This window comes from Haliaeetus albicilla, chromosome 12 (assembly GCF_947461875.1).
Source record: "Haliaeetus albicilla chromosome 12, bHalAlb1.1, whole genome shotgun sequence".
Lineage (NCBI taxonomy): Eukaryota > Metazoa > Chordata > Aves > Accipitriformes > Accipitridae > Haliaeetus > Haliaeetus albicilla.
The window spans coordinates 13,825,175-13,846,124 of NC_091494.1; the positions used below are offsets into that span (position 1 = coordinate 13,825,175).

Consider the following 20,950-nt stretch of genomic DNA (forward strand, 5'->3'; position numbering starts at 1 on the left):
AAGGGGATAGGCATCCTCTTCAAAAGCAGGTTGACCAGGAGCTAGAAGTGTGCCCTTGCGGGAAAGGCGGCCAACTGCATCTGGGGCTGCATTAGTAAAATGAAGCTAACAGGTTGAGAAAGTAAGTCTTCCTTTATATTCAGTAATTATAAGACCGCATCTGGAGTTCTGTGTCCTGTTTTGGATACCCCAGTAGAAGAATGACATTGACACACTGGAGTGAGTCTAGCAGATGCCACTAAGATCAGAGGGCTGGAGCACAAGGGGTAGGAGGAGAGAGAACTGTGTTTGCTTAGCTTTAAGAAGAGAAAGCTAAGGGAGACCTTTCTGCTGTCTTGAACTATCTAGTGGGAGGTTATACAGAAGATGGAACCAGACCCATCTCAGAGAGCACAGCAATAGGAAAGAGGCAACAGGGAAAAGTTGGTGCTTAGGAAATTCTGATTAGACATTAGGAAAAAAATGTCATCATACAAGTGGTCAGAAATTGGAACAGGAGCTGAGGAAGTTTATGGAACCGCCATCCTTGAAGACACTAAAAACTCAACTCTCTATGGCCCTGAGCCATCTGGTGTTAATTTGTCCTGCTTTGAGCAGGAGTTGGGTCTAGATGACCTCAAGAAGTGTCTTCCACCTGACATGATTATATGCTCAGTGAACCTGATCCTCCAAGTGCACATGCCTGACAGTTGTCAGTTCTTTTATATGACTGTATATGACAGTTCTTTTACTTCTATTAGGAAAGTTGTACAAGTATGTAAATATTTGCAGACCAAAGCTTTGCTATGAGTTTAAGGTATTGAGTTGAGATGTTTGGTGAAACAATTCTTGCTGTGGTAATCTGTGTCAAAACTCAGTCAAATGAGCCACTCACTTTGCTGTAAAACCTCTTCTTCCAGCGAGGCTGTTTTTCAGCTGGATACCTAATTCTGTCTGTGAATAACTGTTAATGGAGTAGAAGTCCATATTCTTTTTTTATAATTAGTCTGGATTCTGGCTCCAGCAACCTTCAATCTATATTGCCTTTTAGATCAGGAATAAGCACTTCAAAATCCACAACATAATGGCTTGTAGTTGAAGAGGAGATTAGTGCCTTGATATGAAAAAAGGAGGGACGGGGAAATCCGATTGTAAGTGCTTGTAGTATCACTGTGCTCTCACATCCCATCTGTCTGCTGGAGGCGTTGGTGACAGTCTGTAATCCACAGTGTTTAAATTGTAGAAGCCACCAAAGACTTCACAATACAGTAGTCTGCCAGGAAAAAGCTGTCTTAAGTGAAATACAGCCCATGGGGAATAAGTCACGTGGGCAGGAAACTCCAAGTAACCAAACTGAAAAAGAAGGATTGCGATTGCATATGCCAAAGTACAGTAGCCCTAGACCTAAGCAACCTTGTTTACTATTTGGTTTTGCCTCTAGCTGTAAACTTGGTGTCTTCCTAGCTTCCCTCATAAAATTGCTTTGTGTATGTGTCTCTAGTCTTTCCTCTTATTGTCTGGGTTGCCATCTTCTGTCACAGCCACAGAGCCTTCCCTCTGGCATGCAGCATGAGAATAACTAATATCCTGTACAGTCCTATCTTGTTCTCTGTCTCTGAGTCAGTTCAGAGCTGTTGTTCCTTAGGGCTGGGGGTGAGTACTAGTCACCAGTCATATGCTCTAGCCTGTGTCTCCTGCAATAGGATGTGGCTGAGGTCTGGTTTCTAAAAAGATTGGAGACAAGTTCTGTGCTGATAAAAGGTTAGTGACTCTACTGTGCTAAAGCAATGTTTTTTCTTCCTTCCATCTTTCTTAATACAGCCCCAAGCTGACTGCCTTTTTTGTTGTTCTAGAAAACAGAAAGCAAAAACTGCCCTAAAGGCACATGCAATTCAACACATGGATTCTTCGCCAAATAGATAGTTAATTTCTTTTAAATGGAGAAGCAGGAATTGTGGTGGTAAAGCCTTACGTGGGGAGGGAAGATTTCAGACTCTTGAGCTGGGATGGCAATCTAAGATTGAAGAACACAGAGAAGACCCTCTCCAATTCCAAACAATTTAGGAAGGTACAGGACCTAGCATTTAGGTCCTTTCCCAATAAACAGGTAACTCTGTAGGAGGGGGAACAGAAGGAGTAATGGGTTCCTTAGAATAATGCACGCAGAGCCATCGGTTTTAGACAGTACTTCAAATTTTGCTTTAAAAATTAATTCCCCTGTAGAAGACTTGGATCTTACAAATACGGAAATGGAGCAGAAAGTGATTTGCCTGAATTCTAGAGTAAATCAGCTGTAGATTTAAAAATCTATGTCTGACTCCCTTTCCTTTCCTTGGGTTACTCTCTCTATCCTTATGTTAATACTGAGCAACTTCAGCTTCATTCATTTTTCACACTTGGAACAAAATTTTGCATCTATAATGAGAGGGGATCAAACACAAGCTGATAGCAAAATCTTTTAATTTGTATTTGATTTCCATACTAAGATATGAATGTATGTTTCAGGGAAGTAGAGAGTCATTTGGGAAAGCGGAAAGTCAGCTTACTTTTGAAGATGCAGTATTGTCTAATAGTTCATCCCAACTTCATTGCTGTGTATAGGTTGGGTTTTTGTTTGGTTGGGTTTTTTTTAATACTTCCGTGAGCACAAGTATCTCTCGGCTATCAACAGGATTCTCTCTGGTGAAGTCAAGGGATGGACCGTGCTCTTCATGTAATGGATTACAGTTAGCATGCATGTGGCTGATGTGTATATCCAGTGAGTGAATGTAGTGTGTTTGTGGTTATTAGCTTATTACTGCTTTTGTAGATAAGTCTTCTCACCCTTTTCCCCCCAGTAACCTGTTTGTGTAATGATTTAGAAATTATGGCTCCAATCGGCCAATAAATGGAGCTTTCTTATAGCTTCAAAGAAAGCACAGCAATGAGAACTTCCACACAAACTATAGTCTCAGCATTGTTCATGTGGTGGCCTTGTGGCCCAGTTTCTCATTTTTGGAACAATAATCTCTTCCACATTTTATATATGACTGATCTGTTTTATTTTTATTAAGAGATCTTGCTAAGACATATAATAAGTCTCATGGTCCTCCTTGTATTTCACGACAGTTAAAGCCTGCTGAAGACGACTAATTTGAGAAGCTTATGCTACTCTACTAGGGTTAAAACCAAACCAAAATCCCTGAATTAAAAAATGACACATTCTTCCAGAATCCTTGGGAGGGAAAGTGTTTGTTTTGGTGAGGTGAAGGGTCAGTCCTATGTTGTGCTGTAAAGGGGTTTATGTCCCAACAGCGCGGTCCTTCCCGTTTCCCATTCAGTCTGGCAGAGACCACATCAGAAGCAGTAGCTATGTCTGGTCTCCTCACCCCTGCTCAGCAAAAGGAGCTCTTTGTTTTTGAGGTAGGCTTTATGGGATCCGATTTACAGGACTCCTGGGGGGTATCACTTTATTTTGGGTTGCTGGCCCCTTCACAGGGTAGGTCGCTCAGACGACAGAGGAGCATTGCAGCTCTTGTCTTGCAAAGCTGTTCCCTTGTGGGTGCGAGGAGAGACTTCCACGGCCCCCGCTGGGACTGAAAGTGCCGTTTTCCAGCGAGCAGCTTGTGAAGAGATACGGCACTGGCGCGTTGTACCTCTTGGCGCAAGGCGAGCTGTTTGGGGCCCTGCGGCTGGGCTGGCCGCATCACCAAGTAGCCGGAGTGAGTACAGATGGATATAACGCCCAGTATGGTGCTGGCTCAACAGCGATACGAGGCGAAACGACCTGGCGGCTCTGTGGCGGGTTGCGCGGTGCCAAGCCGGGGAAGCGGTTCACGGCCGTCACCGCCTGCCTCACGGCTGGCTGTCGCTCCTGCCGGGCTGGCTCGGCCGCAAACCCAGAGCGAGCGCTCGCTTGTTTCCAGCCCGGTGCCCGCGTCGGGGCTCTTAAGAGCTCCGGATCAGCAGCGGCAGCACAACACCGCAAGCACAGCGCCGCTCCGCCCTCACCAGGCCTGCCACGGCGGCGCCGGCGCCTGCGCCTGCTCCCGCCGCGCTTTGGCGCCCCAGGGCCGGCAGGGGGCGCCCTGCCGCCTCCGGTCAGCTGAGCGCACCCTTCCGGCGGGGCCTGCGGCGCGGCGCGGCGCGGCGCGGAGGGCCCGGCGATGCGGATCGAGAAGTGCTACTTCTGCTCGGGGCCCATCTACCCGGGCCACGGCGTCATGTTCGTGCGTAACGACTGCAAGGTACCGCTCGGGTCGGGGGTGCGGCTGGCGCCTGTCAGCGGCGGCGCTCCGGGGCCCGGGCACACGCCGCCTGCCCGGCTGGGCCTGGCCCAGCGGCCGGGCGCGCTCGGCCTCTCCTGCGCCGGATTGGGGGGGGGGGTTCCCCCTTGTGCGCTGCCCCCACCCCGTCGAGTCCCGTCCGGTGCCGGGGTGCGGTGGCTTACGCGCCTGCCGAGCGCCGTTCGGCACTTGGGGGGGCGGCAGGCGGCGTTCCCCGCCGCCCGCGGCGGTTCGGAGCCGTCGCGCCGGCCGCGCTGGCGTCCCCCGGGTGGGGCTGGTGGCGCCATCCACCGCGCGGGTGCGTGGGTCACTGGCTGCGTGGGAGCCGTTGCGTGGAGCGATACAGCACTCGGGCAGCTGTCGCGGCTGTCGGGGAGAGTGCGGGCTCTTGAGTTACTCGTTTTCAGTTTCTACTGAGGAATCGTCTGCTTCACGGAGCAATGCAAAATCTTCATCCGTTGGTTTTTCAGATCTTGGAGAAGCGGAGGCTTAATGGCAGGCGATTCTGAAGCCTTGGGCGGTCTAGATTATAGACAGTGTCTGCTAAAGCTAATGGGTTTTGTCTCTCTCGTGGTATTCTGCTAAAAGTTGCAAGTCGGATATCTGATGTGACTTACCCGATTGAGGCTGTCATACCAGGATGCGCATAGCACTTCGGGCCTTACGCTGCCGTGACAATTTTGTACGTAAGATGTTGTGTGTGGTTTCCCAGCCTCCTCTGTACTCCTTACTACTCCTACAGGGCATTGGAGACCCCAGTGTGAAATGAAGCTTACGCAAATAGCTTCCTTCCCATGCTCGGGCATCAAAACAAATACTGGCTCAACGGTATTGCTCATCTGAGTCATAGCTTTTGGGAATTTAGAGGTAGATGTAGATTGACACAGTCCCATTTACTAGAAAATGGCCACAAGGTGTATGTTGTAGGTTTGTTGTTTTTTATTTTTTTAAAAAGTAGCACAATGGCAGGTTAGTTGTGAACAGATAATCTATGAAAAGAGCAAAATGTAATGGCAGATTTATCGGAGTTAAGGTGAGAAAATTATTATTTGAAGATGATTATCTTTACTAGAGGTTTCATATTTTCGTTTTCTTTAGAAGTGACTATTAGATGGGAAGGGGGGCATGGCTGACAAAAAATAGGGTTTTCAAAAAGTCATGAATAACAAATGTAATTTTGAGTGTTCTTAATTAAAGGTTCAGCTCTGCTCTGGATACTAGACAGCTCAGGGTAGTTCAAAGTGATGCATAAATTTAGGGAAGATTAAAGACTCTAAATAGGGATATGATGATGATGTCCCATCCCGTCCCCATCTTGCTGCATGCTCTTTTTGACTGGAAAACGTCTGTTGGATTTGGGACAGTTTGGCATAGAGGGTTGTTCCTTAGCTTGGCTCTTAGTTACATAATTTCAATACTAATAAAAAGGAAATTTCAAGTCTGGATAGTGAATTTTCTTTTATGCATAAGGTGCTTCCATGGCTAGCAGTGGCAGGTGCCTAAAATGAGTCTAGCGTTCTGTAGAATATGTAGGAAAATGGAAGGGGTCAAAAAAAAAGGTCAGTTAGAATGTTTTGGCATATGCTTTAATAGCTTTCAGTAAATTCAGTCCAGGACTTAACTAAGGTCCTTAGGACTCCTGCTGCAGGGTAATCTTTAAGGCTTAAAGCTACATTCCAGAAGATAGACTCTGTGTGTGTGTGCATGTGTATTGCATTCAAAAATGCTATATGAGAGGTGTGAGGATTTTTTTGTTGTTGTCAGGATGGCACTGTATCTAAAAAGTGCTGACAGGTATAGAAAATTGATTATTCATAGTACAGGTTTGGTTTTATAGTTGTTTTTGCAGATGAAAATTCTCACAACTCCGGTATATTTTATTTATAATCAGCTTAATTGTAAGTATTTGTGCATGTCCCTAACAGCTGTGAAAATTACTTTATAATGGAAAAACAAGAATAGTGCTTGAAATTCTTTTTGTTATTAGCTACATTTGAACTAAAAATAATGAAATTTGAAAGATGAATGTCATTTTCTATGAGCAGTATTGTTAGAGAAACTTTAATGTTTGGTATCATGCTTGCAATGGGGCAGGAATAACATGATTTGACTGTAAGCTTTCTCCCCTTTCTTCTTTAAGATATTTAGATTCTGCAAATCAAAATGCCACAGAAACTTTAAGAAGAAGCGAAATCCCAGAAAGATGAGATGGACCAAAGCATTCCGGAAAGCAGCTGGCAAAGAATTGACAGTGGTAAGAAGTTGAAATGGTTCACACTGGTTTACATGGGCTCACTAAAGTGGCAGGAATCTAGCCTCTTTCAGTTGCAAACAGGTTAGGTTAGCTAGCTTAACGCGTTATCATTTAATTAGATGAGCACAAGGGATGGGGTAAGTGTAGAAAAGAGGGATAGTGGAAGAGGATGTGAGAGTTTTCTTGAGAGTGAGCTTTCATTTAGCTTGACTATAAGTTGGAACTTCCTGTTTCAGCTTCAGTGTGGAAGCCAGTGTATCAGGTGTCTATGTTGGTAATATATGGTGGTTCCCAAGGCATTTTTTTTCCATCTGTAAATCTTCTACTCTCTGTACATATACGTTTGGTAGTTGTATTTCTGCACAATCAGATAATCTGGGGTACAAGGTACCCCAGGAGTCTCTCTGTGTAGACACATAGGATAGTTACCTTTTGAAGTCTCCCTAAAGCATACAATGTATAGAAAAAGTCCTTGCCTAGATAGGAATATTTCAAAAACAGCATATGAGATCTTAAAAACAATTTCAAGACAAACTTACTTCAGTGATAAAAACAGTAAACACTCATATTTGGGGGAACAGTCCTTAAATAATTTAAGAATTACTGTGACTTAGTTACCTGTTTTTTTCCAGAATACTAACAATTTGGTAAGTATTTTGACACAGTGATTTGCTGCCTTCTGTGGATCTTCCAAGGGGAAGAATGTGATTTTATTTTATTTTTTAATGTGACTCTGAGAAGCCATAATTAATTAGCATCTTCTGTAATTGCATTTCTTGCTTTCACGTTCTTTCTGGTGATGTTGAATTACCTTTTTGACAAAAACTTAGTTTAAAATTCCTTTATACATGTCTAAATAGGTGACAGTATGCTCCAATTTTGAGATATGTCTATATATGCTAAGAATTAAAACAATATATAAACATAATGCTTTGTTGTAGTTTGGTAGGTATCCATTCTTTCATAAGCCAGCTTTGGGGAGAGTGTCTAAGTAGGCTTGTGACAATGGGAAATAAGGTAGTTTGCAAGAAGGTGACAGTTCTTGCTGCTTTAAGCAGGTACATTGGATAGGGGTTAAATATATTTACTTTTTTTCCTGGGTTTCAAGTTTTTATTAAACAATAAAAAAATTAAGAAGGACATAATCTTGCCACATGGTTGTTCACAAGGTATTTCTGAAGGACTGTCTTATTCTTTCACTCAGAATGACTGAGGAGTTGGTCATTCTGTCCCCTCACGTTTGGAATTGGAAAGATCCATTGGCCAGTATGAGGCAGCTGTAGTTTATCTCTGCATGTAGGTTAGAAGACCATGGCATTTTTGAACATCTGTACTCTTACGAGACTTCTTTTCACTGTTTGTGGTATGTTCTCATGTTACAAAATAATGCTGACATGATTTTTAATAAATCAGCATGTCATAATGTTACAAATACGTAAAAGCTGACACAGGAAAAACTGTAGTGAATCAATTTGGTGCTGTGTTGCGCTTGGCTAAAAATGAATTTAAGGTAATTTTTGAAAATATTTTTTTAAGAATAAGAGTGGTATGTAGATGTTAGCATGTGATGCGCTCTACAGCTTGTGTTTCTGATATTTTGCTTGATACTATCCCATGGTGAAAATTAACATTCGTCTCTCAATGGAGCACAGCTTGTAAGTGTGTACGTGCCGTTTCTTGCTGTTCTGTGTAGTTTCTGTCATTGGAGCTGTCTTTAGCTGAAGTGAAGATTAGCAGCTGGTCTAATACCTCTGCTTTAGCACTTCAAAAAAGAACCTTTGGGCAGGGAAAAGTCCTCAGATAAAGTTGGTATAAAGCTAAGTATGCCTAGCAAAAAAAAATCGGGAAACTGTTTTTCTCTCTTAAACTCTTGGGGAGAAAAAAAAAAAAACCACAACAAAAAGAAAAACCCCTAGCTGGCCCAAACACCACAATGTCATCAATTGAAATATTCCACAATTTAAAATGATTTTATATTGTTTCAATATTTTTAAAATGAAATAGTGTAGGGGTTACAGGCAGTTGAGTAGAACTTATTTGACCTGCATTAAATGCTTTTTTTTGACTCTACACGTTTCTAGTTTTGCCTTCCACCTGTCTAGTCTACTCTGTATTTCCTACTCCACGTTTGTCTTCTCTGTTCCTTTTGTCTTGCTAAAAAGAAAATAGCTGAAGGAGATGTTTTGGTAAATAGTTCTCTTCAGACAAATCACTGTAGCTTCTGACACTTTGAGGTCAAATGCTCCACTCTATTTCTTTCTGGCTTAGTAATCTCTAAAGATTGTTAAAGTATAGGAACTGAGATTCTGAAAGGGAGTAAAAAAATGTAAAATACAAAGTTATATGAGTGAGTGCTGTAGTATGTATTGATCTAAATATACTTCTGCGTATAATCTATATTTACTTTTTCTTAATAAAGGATAATTCATTTGAGTTTGAAAAACGTAGAAATGAACCAGTGAAATACCAGAGAGAGTTGTGGAACAAGACGGGTGAGTCATTTTAGAAAAAACAAAAGATGAACTGTGGGGAATGAACTATTACTCTACATGAACATATTTTCAGAAGGCTTCTTAGAGTATTGATGCTTTGTAGTGATTGTGTTTTGAAATTACTGGAATCATAACTAAATTCTTATGTGTAGAGGAGCTTTCAGTTGTGAACAGGTGTGGAGTTTCACCTGATCTTATTTTTTATTGGAAACTGGTTAGAAAATGAGGTGCAGCATTCCGCTGTTTTGAGTTGTTATCTTCAGAAAGCCTCAGTGTTTCTCCAGCTTTTTAAGAGGCTCCCAGTGGAAGCTTTTTATAGTGATGCAATTATTTCTTTGTTCCCGCTCGTTCCACTTCAGTTTGCTTAGTAAATTAATTGCTATAAAATGGAAGTTACTAATGTCGTGAACGAATGCATGCCACAAAGGAGAAGGTGATAACTTGCATCTGATTTCAAGTAGAGTAAGAACCTTTTGTAGTGATGGTTAATTGTAGAAAATATGTGTAGGCACAAAAGTGGAAGCATAAATAAGTTTCAAAATACAATTAATCATAGTTGGTATGCAGAGCATTCACTTACTGTGCTCTTTGAAGAAGGAATAACCTGTTCTATATAGCATAAGAGTTACCTCTGATATAGAGGTATTGTGGAATACTGGTAGTGTTGCTCTGCAAAAGAGCATGTATTTTCAACTGTAGGTATGTAAGCACGTTTAAAACAACTTCTGTTTTATTTCAGTTGATGCAATGAAGAGAGTGGAGGAAATAAAGCAAAAACGCCAGGCTAGATTTATTATGAACAGGTGAGGAGAAGTATTTGTGTAATGGGTGTTCTTGAAAGTGTGTATTGGACAGTCAGTCTTGCCAGAGAAATGGTGATCAAAAGTTCTAAATGGTGATTTGCTTTGCACATACACAGTCATCCAAGCACTGGGGTGAAACAGTTTGAGTGGGCTCAGCTATGCTACCAAACTACTACACTTCATTGCCTGTCCAATGAAATGCAGCTTTTGGACACTCAGATGATAATAGTTATATTTCCTTGTTTGTAATATGGAGTCTTAGGTTTAAACAAATGTCTGATAAGAGCTGATACAGTGCTGACTCTTGGGTGGGTTTTTTTGTTGTTTTTTTTTGTTGTTGTTGTTTGGTTTTTTTTTGATTTGTATCCAGTATATGCTTGAATTGGTTTTCAAATACTTTTTATCTTTTATTTCCTCATAATCATAATTATTTACAGTTTACATACCTTTAGCTAAAGATATGTTATGCATTAAAAGGAAAACATGTATTTCCTCTTTGAAGGTAATTCAATTTAGTTTTCCCCCTCCCCAGATTAAAAAAGAGCAAAGAGTTGCAGAAGGCAGAAGACATCAAAGAAGTCAAACAGAATATCCACCTTCTTCGTGCTCCGCATGCAGGTAAGAACTTGTTTTACTTGGTTCGCTTAGGTTAACTTGCGTGTACAGTTTTATGATGAATATTGATTTTTTTTTTTTTTTGGTATGACTAATTCTACAAATCAATAATCTTGTGTATTTTTCTTACAATTAATTTGTCTGTTGAGTATGGAGAATAGCTCTTGCCACTAAATGTAAGCAGTATATTTGTTCTGAATCAAACATACCTTTTTATTTATCTAGTCCTGCATTCATCCTTTCTTTTCCTTATTTGAGTATTTTAAACTGCACTCAATACCCGATACTCTATGAACTGTGTGTTTAACTGATACATTTGTCTAAGTCTTCCCTTTGAATTGATTATTTGAACTCAACAGACTATACTACTGATTGATATAGAACACAGTAGTTAAACTCTGCTTTTTTAATTTGTTAGCTAATTGTGAGAGTAGGTTTTTTTTGTAGTTCACTGCGTATAATGAAACTTACATGAAAATACTGTTTCTTCAGTGTAAGCCTAAAATTTTTAAAAATATGGTAATTTTACAAATTCCCAGTGATTTTGTCTCTGCGGATGTAGGTGTGACATATTATTAGATGTTAACTAGAAGTCCGTTCTACGTTTTTTCTTCCAGTTTGCATTAACTGTAGTCTAAGATTGTATATATGTGAAACAAGGTTTTGTCAGGATATATTTAAACATTGGTTTAATCTGTCCCTTGTTTTTTGAGGGAAGAAAAACAAAAAAGGGCTGAATTCAAAAGAATAAACCTGAGTGTTTATTTCCGTTGTTTGGCTTTGCTTATGTTAAATGAATGATGCACAATAGCATGTAGTATTTCTGTCGAACAACAGCTACCTTTTCAGTGTTTTGCAGTTCCTGCTGGGCCTTAGAGAGAGCAGAATCAAATGTCAATCCTGGATTTTAATTTTTTTTTCTTTTTGGTAGTATTATTGAGAGTTAACACTATCCAACACAGCATTCAGGAAGGCTTAAATGTTTATATAGAAACTAATGTGGGAAGGCTATTGATCAGTTAAAAGTAATGCATTTTTATAGTCCTTTGCAAGGTTCTGCTAGGTATTGCCAGGTATATCAAAGTTGATCATACTAGATGAAAACGTATGTTTCACTGCATTTTAGCTTTTGCATTAAAAAAAATAAATCAGCTTTTCTGTTAAAACAATTCTTCAGTAGTTTTAGGTGGTGATGGAGGTTAGTAATAAATATTTGTAAGCTTGATGGGTTTACTCCTAAACAACTCCTTAAGCAGTATGTTTAGGCTGTTTCTCCTAGAATAGACACATATATTGTTCAAAGAAGAGTTATTTGGGTTTAGAGAGACATCTTGAATTTAATTTTTTCTTTGCTTTGAAGGCACACCAAAACAGCTGGAGGACAAAATGGTGCAGAAGCTTCAAGAGGATGTGTCTATGGAGGAAGACTCTTAAAATGCTTTTATATTCTATTTATATCTCTTCAGCAGTTAACAGTTCCTTACTGCCTCACTGGACATCATTCAGAACTGTGCTTACAGTTGAAGAAAAATACATTTTAATGAATAGTGATCATTTACAATTCGAATGATTTTTGGTTTTATAAAAAATAATAAGATGGATACTGGTTTGGGCAGTACTTACAATTATGTAACTTGAGAAAACCTTGTCAGCAGGACGGAGAATAAGACACGTTGTTTGAGATCCTATGTGCTCCTTGGAAAGTTACACTTTCTTTCTGGATAACTTTTCCCTGATAATTAAAGGAATAAAAGATGCTGGCCCTGAGCTTCTCTGATTCTGTCTGTTGTTCTTTCATAGTGATAAAAGCAAATAAAAATCTTATCTTAATGGTTACAAGGTGAGGCAGTATGTATTTTCATCAGTCCAGTGCAGTCCAGACTTATTTTCACTCTCATGGGAAAATTTTTCAGTTTGTTATGAATGCATATAGTGTTTGTTTTATCTCCTTTTGTCCTGGTTTCAGCTGGGATAGAGTTAATTGTCTTCCTAGTAGCTGGTACAGTGCTATGTTTTGAGTTCAGTATGCGAAGAATGTTGATAACACTGATGTTTTCAGTTGTTGCTAAGTAGTGTTTAGACTAAAGTCAAGGATTTTTCAGCTTCTTGTGCCCAGCCAGCGAGAAAGCTGGAGGGGCACAAGAATTTGGGATGGGACACAACCAGGACAGCTGACCCAAAGTGGCCAAAGGGGTATTCCATACCATGTGATCTCATACCTAGTATAGAAACTGGGGGGAGTAGGGGTGGGGGGATGGACGCTCGGGGACTGGCTGGGTGTCAATCGGTGGGTGGTGAGCAATTGCACTGTGCATCATTTGTACATTCCAATCCTTTTATTATTACTGTTGTCATTTTATTAGTGTTATCATTATTAGTTTCTTCTTCTCTGTTCTAGTAAACTGTTCTTATCTCAACCCATGAGTTTTACTACTTTTCCCAATTTTGTCCCCCATCCCACTGGGTGGGGGCTGGGGGGCAGTGAGTGAGCGGCTGCCTGGTGCTTAGTTGCTGGCTGGGGTTAAACCATGACACCTTTTAAAGTTGGCTTCCCCAGGATTACGTTGCAGTTGACACCTAAGCCTGGCAAAGCTAACATTGATGCAGGACTTACTGCTGCTTGGAAAATAGTAATGATGATAACATCCAGTCTGAAGTTGGACCTGCCATCCTCCTGACCTACCGAAATTCAAATCTGACATGTAATCAGGCTGATTGAGATGCTCAGTAAATCACGCTTTTGCCTGTTTTTACCTAACACTTGGGATATTTTGATGGAAAAGAAGATCATGTTAAAGTATAGATATTTTGCATATGATGGTGGTATTTATCTTTATTCAGTGTCATCAGTCCTGAGATAAATGCTCTGCTTTTATAAACTGTCAGCGGTTTATCTACAACAGTGTGATCAGAGAAGCCTTTCAAAGGCATTTAAAATAATATTTACTTTCTTGTCAGTGCTAGTTATCCTGAAAAATAGTAATTTGTAGTTCTATTCCAAACTTGAATATGTGCTCTATCAAGCAGTGGAAAACTTCCTCATGCCTACCACCTATATGTGTATTGTGTAGTTCAGAAAAGAGTCATATTTGAAGATACGAAAAGGAGCAATGAGGAGTTTGTGGAATAAAGAGGCATTGTACTCAGTTTTTCATCTCTTGATTTATGAATGACATTTAGATATTTACAAAACTTTGATGTATTTTAGTGAGATAAAAATGACTGAATTCTAGTAATAAAAATACATAATTCCTTCATATTTTCATGAAATTAAAACTTTGCTATAATTTAAAATTTGATGATAAGGTGATAGCTGGTAAGTATTTTAGATGTACAATATTAGTATTTCTCCTGTACAATGTAATATATATAACATCTCAAAAGCATATGGTAAGTTGGCCAGAAAACATATGTCAATGGGGTGAAATCACCAAGATGCTACAGTATAATCCTTGGACATAGTGAAGGGAGACCTTCACAGAATGTTAATTAGTAGGTTTATGTGTGATAATAGAAGTTAACTCAATATTTCAGCTCAGGAAATGCATTTTTTGCATAGCCTGTTTTACCATAGTATTTCATGTCCTTAATCCTTGAAGTGGGATGCTTTATCTAAAAATGTTATTACGGATTTTTTTTTAAACTGAGTTTTAAAGATAAGATGTTCAGTAAGTGCCAATTTTTAATTTTCTCCAAAAATAGTAAAGTAAATCTGTGCAAAGCAGAGAAAGGTGATGAATCCCATTGGATGTTACATAGTATTTATGTACAGTCTTTTACTTCCTATGAGATTTTTTAGCATTAAATGTATTACATAGTATCTGTAGGTTTTCTGTTCACATGTCATTAAATGAACTGCAGTACTTGTTTGTGTGCTCTATAAAAGTGTCTCTGGGATTGTTAACCCTTTCCTGTGGAGGTCTGTAAGCGAAGTAGTCATTGTGTAGCAGCTGAGAACAGCCGTTTGGGGAGTACACTACAACCATAAATCCTAAACATCCTGCCAAATGTATGAGTTGCTTAATTTGTGTATCTCATTACAGCCTGTGTAATAGTATAATTGCAAGCAAGGGCTTTGCAAGTTAATACTGAAGTTGTCCATCATTGTGTGGGTATGCTATTTCCCTGAGCAGCAGACATTTGTAGGCTGCGGTGTATACCTTGTGAGTATGTAGGAGGTAGTTGAGTTTAGAAATTTGTCATGAGTAACATGTTTTTACAGCAGCTGTTCTGAAGGTGCCCTTGTGATGATTTTTTTTTTTTTTTAATTTAATTGCTATGGTGTCCTGTTCTCTTGTCTCTGTCAGCTGGAGTAGGATGCTGCTGAGACAGCACATGGTGAGGGGCGAACAGCTGCAGCTGAAGAACAACATGGGGCTGGTGATCCTCTGTCCTGCACATCTCTGCATAACCCACTGCATGCAGAGATGTTCCCAAGGAGCTGCTGAGCTGCAAAGGAATGGTGGTTTTTCTTTTTCTTTCTTTTAGGAGGCTGGCTGTAAAACCGCATTTCTGATAGGAATTGTTCTTATTCAAAGACATTTTGGTGAAGAGCTGTTATTTTCTTTGCTTGCTTAGGATGAAAATTTTCAACTAAGATAAAGCTGACTGAAAATTCCTTTAGATTTAGGTTTTGTTTACAAGACTTAGAAAATGTCCAACTGAGTAGTATTCTGGTGGTCATGGAGAAATACAGCCACATATCAGGAAGTAAATGCATTCCTCTTTCCACTTGGAACATCTCTAGCTCAGATGCTGGCTTGTGGAGGAGTGTGGTGATGTGCAAACGGGGAGCCCTTGTCTGCCTCCTGCCTGTGGGGCTGAAAAGTGCCCAATCCTTTGGGCAGGCAGGACCTGCCATCAGTTCCCCCAATAGCAAATCGGAGAGATGGTATTTTATGAGCAGCACATCATTATCCATTAGAGACCTCTGTTTTAGTGTCATATGTCCAAATCACTGATTCTGTCTGGGTTGAGATGTGGTAGCAGCAGAGCACAAGGTGCTGCGAGTACAGTCTGTTACAAGACAAATGATGTTTCCCTTTGAGTCAATATTTAATCAGAAAAATTATTTATGAATAACTGGTAGTGCTTAATTCCAGTATACAGTCAGTCTTGCTTGGTATGTACTAGATCCAACAAACTTGCTGTTTTGTTTTTGTACTTGATCCCATGGGGAGCCTTTCTTCAAAATAAATTATGATGGGCTCGATCTGAACAAATGCAATACTCTATTTTTAAGACATGGTTATTAGTTTCAGTTGCCATCATCTTACAAAATGAAAACAAGTGTATGTTTTTCTTTTTTTTTTTTTTTTTACAGACTGCAAAAGGTGGAAACATGGATTTTAGTAGTGACTTATGAAGTGACTTTTTCTCATATTTCCCTTTTTCCTTTTTAATCCATCACTTCAATGATTTCAAGTTAAACGCTGGCTTTGTTTTCAGGAGAAGGCTAACCTCGTGCTAACGCGTTTTGGCTCCTGCCTCACTTCCTCCTGCTGCAGAGCCCTGAGCAGGCCTGCAGCCCTGTGAGGTTACAGCACTGCCCTAAGTCCCCAGAGATGCCTTTTAGATCTTTTGTTGAGTTTCACTCTTTTTCGGTATGTGATTGTCATCATAACCACCCAAAACCCCACTGCGCGGGGGAGGTGTGTGGGGAACCATTCCTGCCATGCTTGGGAAGCCCGTGGCCCGTGCTGAGTGACACCATCTTAGAAATAACGTTTGCTTTGGGTTTTGTGGGATGCTGAGTTAGCGAGGGAGGGAAAGAAGTATTTATTTCCACGTGTTGAGCGGTGAATCAAATTGTCGCCAGAGGTGGAGGAGCAGCGATGCGGAGGTAGCACTGAGTGAGCCCCTGGGCAGGTGGAGGGTGAGGCGCGTCCCTGAGGTAAAAATCCCCCCAGGCTGGCCCGAAACAGCTGCTGTGCCCCACAGAGAGCTCAGGTGTCCTCCGCGGGCCTGCAGTTTTGCTGAGGTAATTTCTGTGTTTTCATAGAGAGTAAGACCTGGAGATAACTTCTTTTTGCCTTTGCTCAAGGGTTGGTTTTGCAATCCGTTGCTTGTTGCTTTGGTTGTCTGTGAAGTCTTCAGGGTTTTTTTTGTCAAATTTTGATCCTGAGAGAATGACTGGAAAAAATGAAGTGGTGGGCGATGGTAGGGTATTTTGCTTTGCTTGTTTGTTTTGTTTTTAAGAAAGCAAGCAAAAACCTTCTCAGGCTTCCCTTTCAGTCTTTCATTTGCAATTGCTGACTAATACAGTGTAGAAAAAGTGAAAATTACTGCTTTCTGTATAATCAAATTGTGCTGAACTGGTGCAGATTTTCTTCACAGGAAATTGGGCCTTCCCAAAGTTTTGAAAGATCTGACTTTTTAGTCAGAGATGTTCTTGAGACATTCTTACTATTTTAGAGTAACAGCACGATGGAGCCCAGAACAGGTACAAGATCTGTCCTTTTGCAACACAAAGAAACATAAATTGGTTCAATGTGTTGACATGGTCATATGTGTCAATGGCTGAAAAAGCAATATAGACAGCTGCTAATAGGTCCAAAGGCTTATGTCCCAAGAGACGATATTTCAACCTCCAGGCTGTTCAATTCCTCAATTACTGTTCTGGCCTCAAAAATTCAATCTCCTTCACCAGCCTAACTTATTTATGGGTTGCACTGAACTGCGACCAGGGAGAGCAGAAAGCTGAAATAAATCAACCACTGATAATATTGTTTAAGTCTGCTTGTTGTCTATCTATTTTTAGATCTCAGTTTAAAAAGGCCTTATGCAGAGAAATGCCTAAGATTTTTTTTTTTTTTTTAACTGGTACCACTAATAATTAGTCTTTGGTGGTGTTTGCTAAATACAAGGAGGTTTTTTTTTTTTTTCCTAGTTGTGACCTAATTGACCTGATTATAGCCATAGTGTTTTGAACAAGCAGCATTACTTGAGGGTAGGAACAGAGGGAGAAACAAGCATTTGTGGAGGTAGCTGAGTTGGAAGATGTTCTTTGCTGGTTTTGGTTTTGTTTTGTTGTTTTTCCCCACTTAGGTTTTTCATATTATATTTGGTTTGGTATAAGTCACTCTTATTTCTTAAACTGCAGTTGCTTCACCTTTAAAAAGTACTCAGAGAACATTTTATCTTACACATATAGAGAGATAGATACATGGCAGTAAAGGTATGAACTGATTAAAAGGCGGTATTGGCTCTAGCTCTACAAGCAGCGTGATTTATTAGTGACATTGTTTCGGTACAGGGAACTGACTCCTGAATGGAAATAGATGTGTTATTTATAAAGCAATAATATTGTGCATCCACAACTTATCACCTGGAATCAAGGTGGGGTCTCTGCATAACTGTAAACAAGAATTTCTTTTCAATTATATAAGCTGTTTTCTGTAAGGCTCCACTGTGCACTAAACTTGCTGATTAAGAGAATTGCTTTGGTAATCCACTTTGACTGAAGTGATTCCTGAGGGGAGAATTTGAGAGATTTCTTAGTGCTTGACAAAATAAAAAGCTGTCAGAAATTCTCTCTTCTGTTGAAGCTAGCATTGGTTACAGTATATCTGTTTATGCAAGATGTTGCCAAAGGTAATGTTTTCATTCTTCTAGCTTCATTGCAGAAATTGACTCTAAAAAGCAGTACTGGGTAAGGTGAGTGGTGGAAAGACCAAATGGTTTTCTCTCATACAATGACCATTGCCTGCCAGTCCCAGCACTGAGCAAGTTCAGATTGCGCTTCAAATCCCCATGTATTCAGGCTTTACGTACTCCTTGACACAAAACTCGGGGACAGAGTAGTACAGGCCATACAGGTTTAGCTTGATTCATAAAGGTGGCAGACCTGAACCCAGCAGTCTTCAGACTCAGCTGTGAAGACAGCTTTTTCTTCTAACAAGTTTAACAGCATGATGGTGGGTTTGGAAGTCAGAAAGAACCAGCCAGGCTGGCCCCCTGGGCTGCTCCTGCCTTCTCTGGTTAGTTGTGCCTGGGTACAGATGGAAAGTCATTCAAGGTTAATTTGATTAGCTCTACCCAGCTTGCGAGTATTCTCTGGGGAAAATCTTTCTTTCGAAATGCAAAATACAGATGTCATAATGCGATTCTAATTCACGTGTGATATTTAGAAAAAAATAGTATTTATCCTTGAGCTAGGAATAAATTTAGAGTGATCTATGCACGAAGCATGATCTAATCTAGATTTCTTTAGGGCATGGCCTTGCTACTGCTTGGGATGCCTCATACAGAGGATCCCCAGGATATCTGGGGAATACTGTGATGCTGCTTTTTAAAGAACTTACCCTTTTTCTCCATAGATGTCTACCTCCATGTCTGGTGTTGACCTAGGAGGAGATTGTGTGCTAGATTTTGTCGCTGGTGCTGTCAGAAAGCTGTGATACAAAGGTGACAGGAAGCATTCTTCACTTTTCACAGCTGATGTAGATGCATTTGTTTCAAAAGGGAAGGAGATGGCAGTCTGAAAATTGCTTTTGCTCTCTGTTGAAGGCTTTCTACAGTAGATACATAGAATTTAGGTTCTGGTTAAAAACATGGCTGTGAACACAGGAGGCATTCTTAGGTCAAACTAAAGGTGCTTGAGCAGGGTAAAACCTGTAGGCTTCTAATACAAATTTATCCACTTCCTCTGTTGACAGGAAAACAGTGTCTGCAGGCAGCAATATTGCAAGCTTTTCCAGTGATCACCATAGTCTGCACTTCACTCAGTTAAATTTATTTTCTTATTGTATCGTGTAATGATCTACACAAACCTGATTGTATGAGGAACATCTAAACTGTATTCTCCCTATTTTCAAAGGATATGTCAACTTTTGCTGAACTACTTTTCCCAAACTGTGTAGTGTTTTTGGCAGTCATTAAAATCTGCCTTAATTACATGAGTTTCATCTGTTTGTCCAAAATTTGTTAATAGTTTTTCACTTTTCATGACAATTTTGTTGAGTCCAGTTTTGGAACCCTTTAAAGCCTTTAGACTGAAAATAGAGGAACTTTTGTACTGGTTCATATGTAAAGTCCATTTAACCAATGCTGGCCAGTATGACAAATCCTTTCAGAGAAGTATAACAAAGCATGCATCTGAGTGACCTTTTCCATGGTTTATCTTCCCAAATTCAAACAATCAGTAATTTAGGGATTTCTTTGGAAATTGGTGGTGAACCAGTCTTCTATGACTGTATCTAACCTAATTTTGAAGCCCTCTGTACTTTCATTTCTCAGATGTAATGTGGTGATGAATACTCCTGTTTAATTGCTTATTGTGAGGAAGAACTTACTTGATTTGGATTTGATATCATTGGGTTTTCTGTAGTTCTGGTATTGCAAGCAGTCAAATAATTCTTCTCATCACCCTCTCTGCAGTTTGCAGTGTTGTGGACTTTCAGTTACCCATTTTCTAAACCAAAGGCTCCTAATCTTGTCTCCTGTTCTGTAGGAAGGTGTACTCCTCTGAGCATCTCTGTTGCTCTTTCCTACATCTACTCTTCTTGTCTGGTTTGTGAGATGGAATGATGAGAAATTCTTGCAATATTCAAGATATGGATGTGCCCTGGATGTCTACACTGTTTCCCCCTTGTTCTTTGTTTCTTTTGTAACTAACTGTCTTTTCAACAGATATCCCTAGCTTTTTCCTGTGTGTTTTGCAGAAAGAAAATAACTTTCACTGTTCACATTTCTTTTGATTTAGAATTTGCTGGGTCATTCACTATGTTTTCTCTTTCTAAATCTTTAGTGAACAGACAAGTCCATGGCTACCTGAATGCATCAGACATCATGGTTAGGATTTTGCTTTTAAGAGAAGTGAGATAGACAACATTATAAAAAAAATAAACAGACACACAAAAAGAACTGCGAAGGGATTAAATTCTGTCAAAACAGATCTCAACAGATGGGCATCTGGTGCTCTTAACAAGCCAAGAATATCACCTTGAATGCTCTTAGTTCATGAGAACTGTGACTTGGAAGTGAGTGGTGCTGTTGTCTTAAATGCTTGAGCATAGTTGATCCCAGACGCAGGGAAGTGTTCACTGTTACAGAGTTTTATGAATCATTTACCTTTTTAGAAGTAAATTCTGACATCCTAAAGACAGTATGCTATTTCCCTTCCCACACATTACATGCAATAGCTGAGTGGTGAGTAGACAGCTACAAGTCAGCAGACCTGAATTTTATGCCTGGTTCTGCTTTCCTCAGTAATTTTACTCAAGTTGCTCAGCTTTTCTGAGTTCTGTCTAAAATGGTCTACCTGATCCCAAGGAGTACATTCCTCCTCTTCCAACTTTTCCATGCATTGTAAGGGACTGAAGTGGAACTTACTTACCCTAGCAATTAATTTTATCTTAGAAGCCTACAGGACATTTTTAATGTCATTTCAATCTTACTTTCCCAGCTCTGAAACAGAGTTCCTTTCATTCATCCTTTCCATCTTTTTTTTGATAGGTTTGTGTCACCGACTGGGGCCTCTAAGGCGAGGTTCAGTCATGAGACAGTTTTACTGGTTGCTGTGGAAGTCAGATGGGACTGTTA

The 20,950-nt window shown here is 40.1% G+C and overlaps 1 protein-coding gene across 1 annotated transcript; it reads left to right on the forward strand.

The window, feature by feature from the left end:
* The first annotated feature begins 4,031 nt into the window (after window positions 1-4,031).
* On the forward strand, window positions 4,032-12,175 carry RSL24D1 (ribosomal L24 domain containing 1). Its single transcript, XM_069798205.1, has 6 exons — window positions 4,032-4,205; window positions 6,385-6,498; window positions 8,918-8,990; window positions 9,730-9,793; window positions 10,326-10,411; window positions 11,769-12,175. Exons 1-6 carry the CDS (start codon window positions 4,125-4,127, stop codon window positions 11,840-11,842), a joined length of 492 nt encoding a protein of 163 aa, XP_069654306.1. The 5' UTR covers window positions 4,032-4,124; the 3' UTR covers window positions 11,843-12,175.
* Window positions 12,176-20,950: the final 8,775 nt, after the last annotated feature.

Bases quoted from the DNA above. Each gene is read 5' to 3' on its own strand.
- RSL24D1 (XM_069798205.1), top strand. From the start codon at position 4,125: ATGCGGATCGAGAAGTGCTACTTCTGCTCGGGGCCCATCTACCCGGGC. The intron at 6,499-8,917 runs GTAAGAAGTTGA...TTCTTAATAAAG, and splicing joins CTGGCAAAGAATTGACAGTG to GATAATTCATTTGAGTTTGA. The intron at 8,991-9,729 runs GTGAGTCATTTT...GTTTTATTTCAG, and splicing joins AGAGTTGTGGAACAAGACGG to TTGATGCAATGAAGAGAGTG.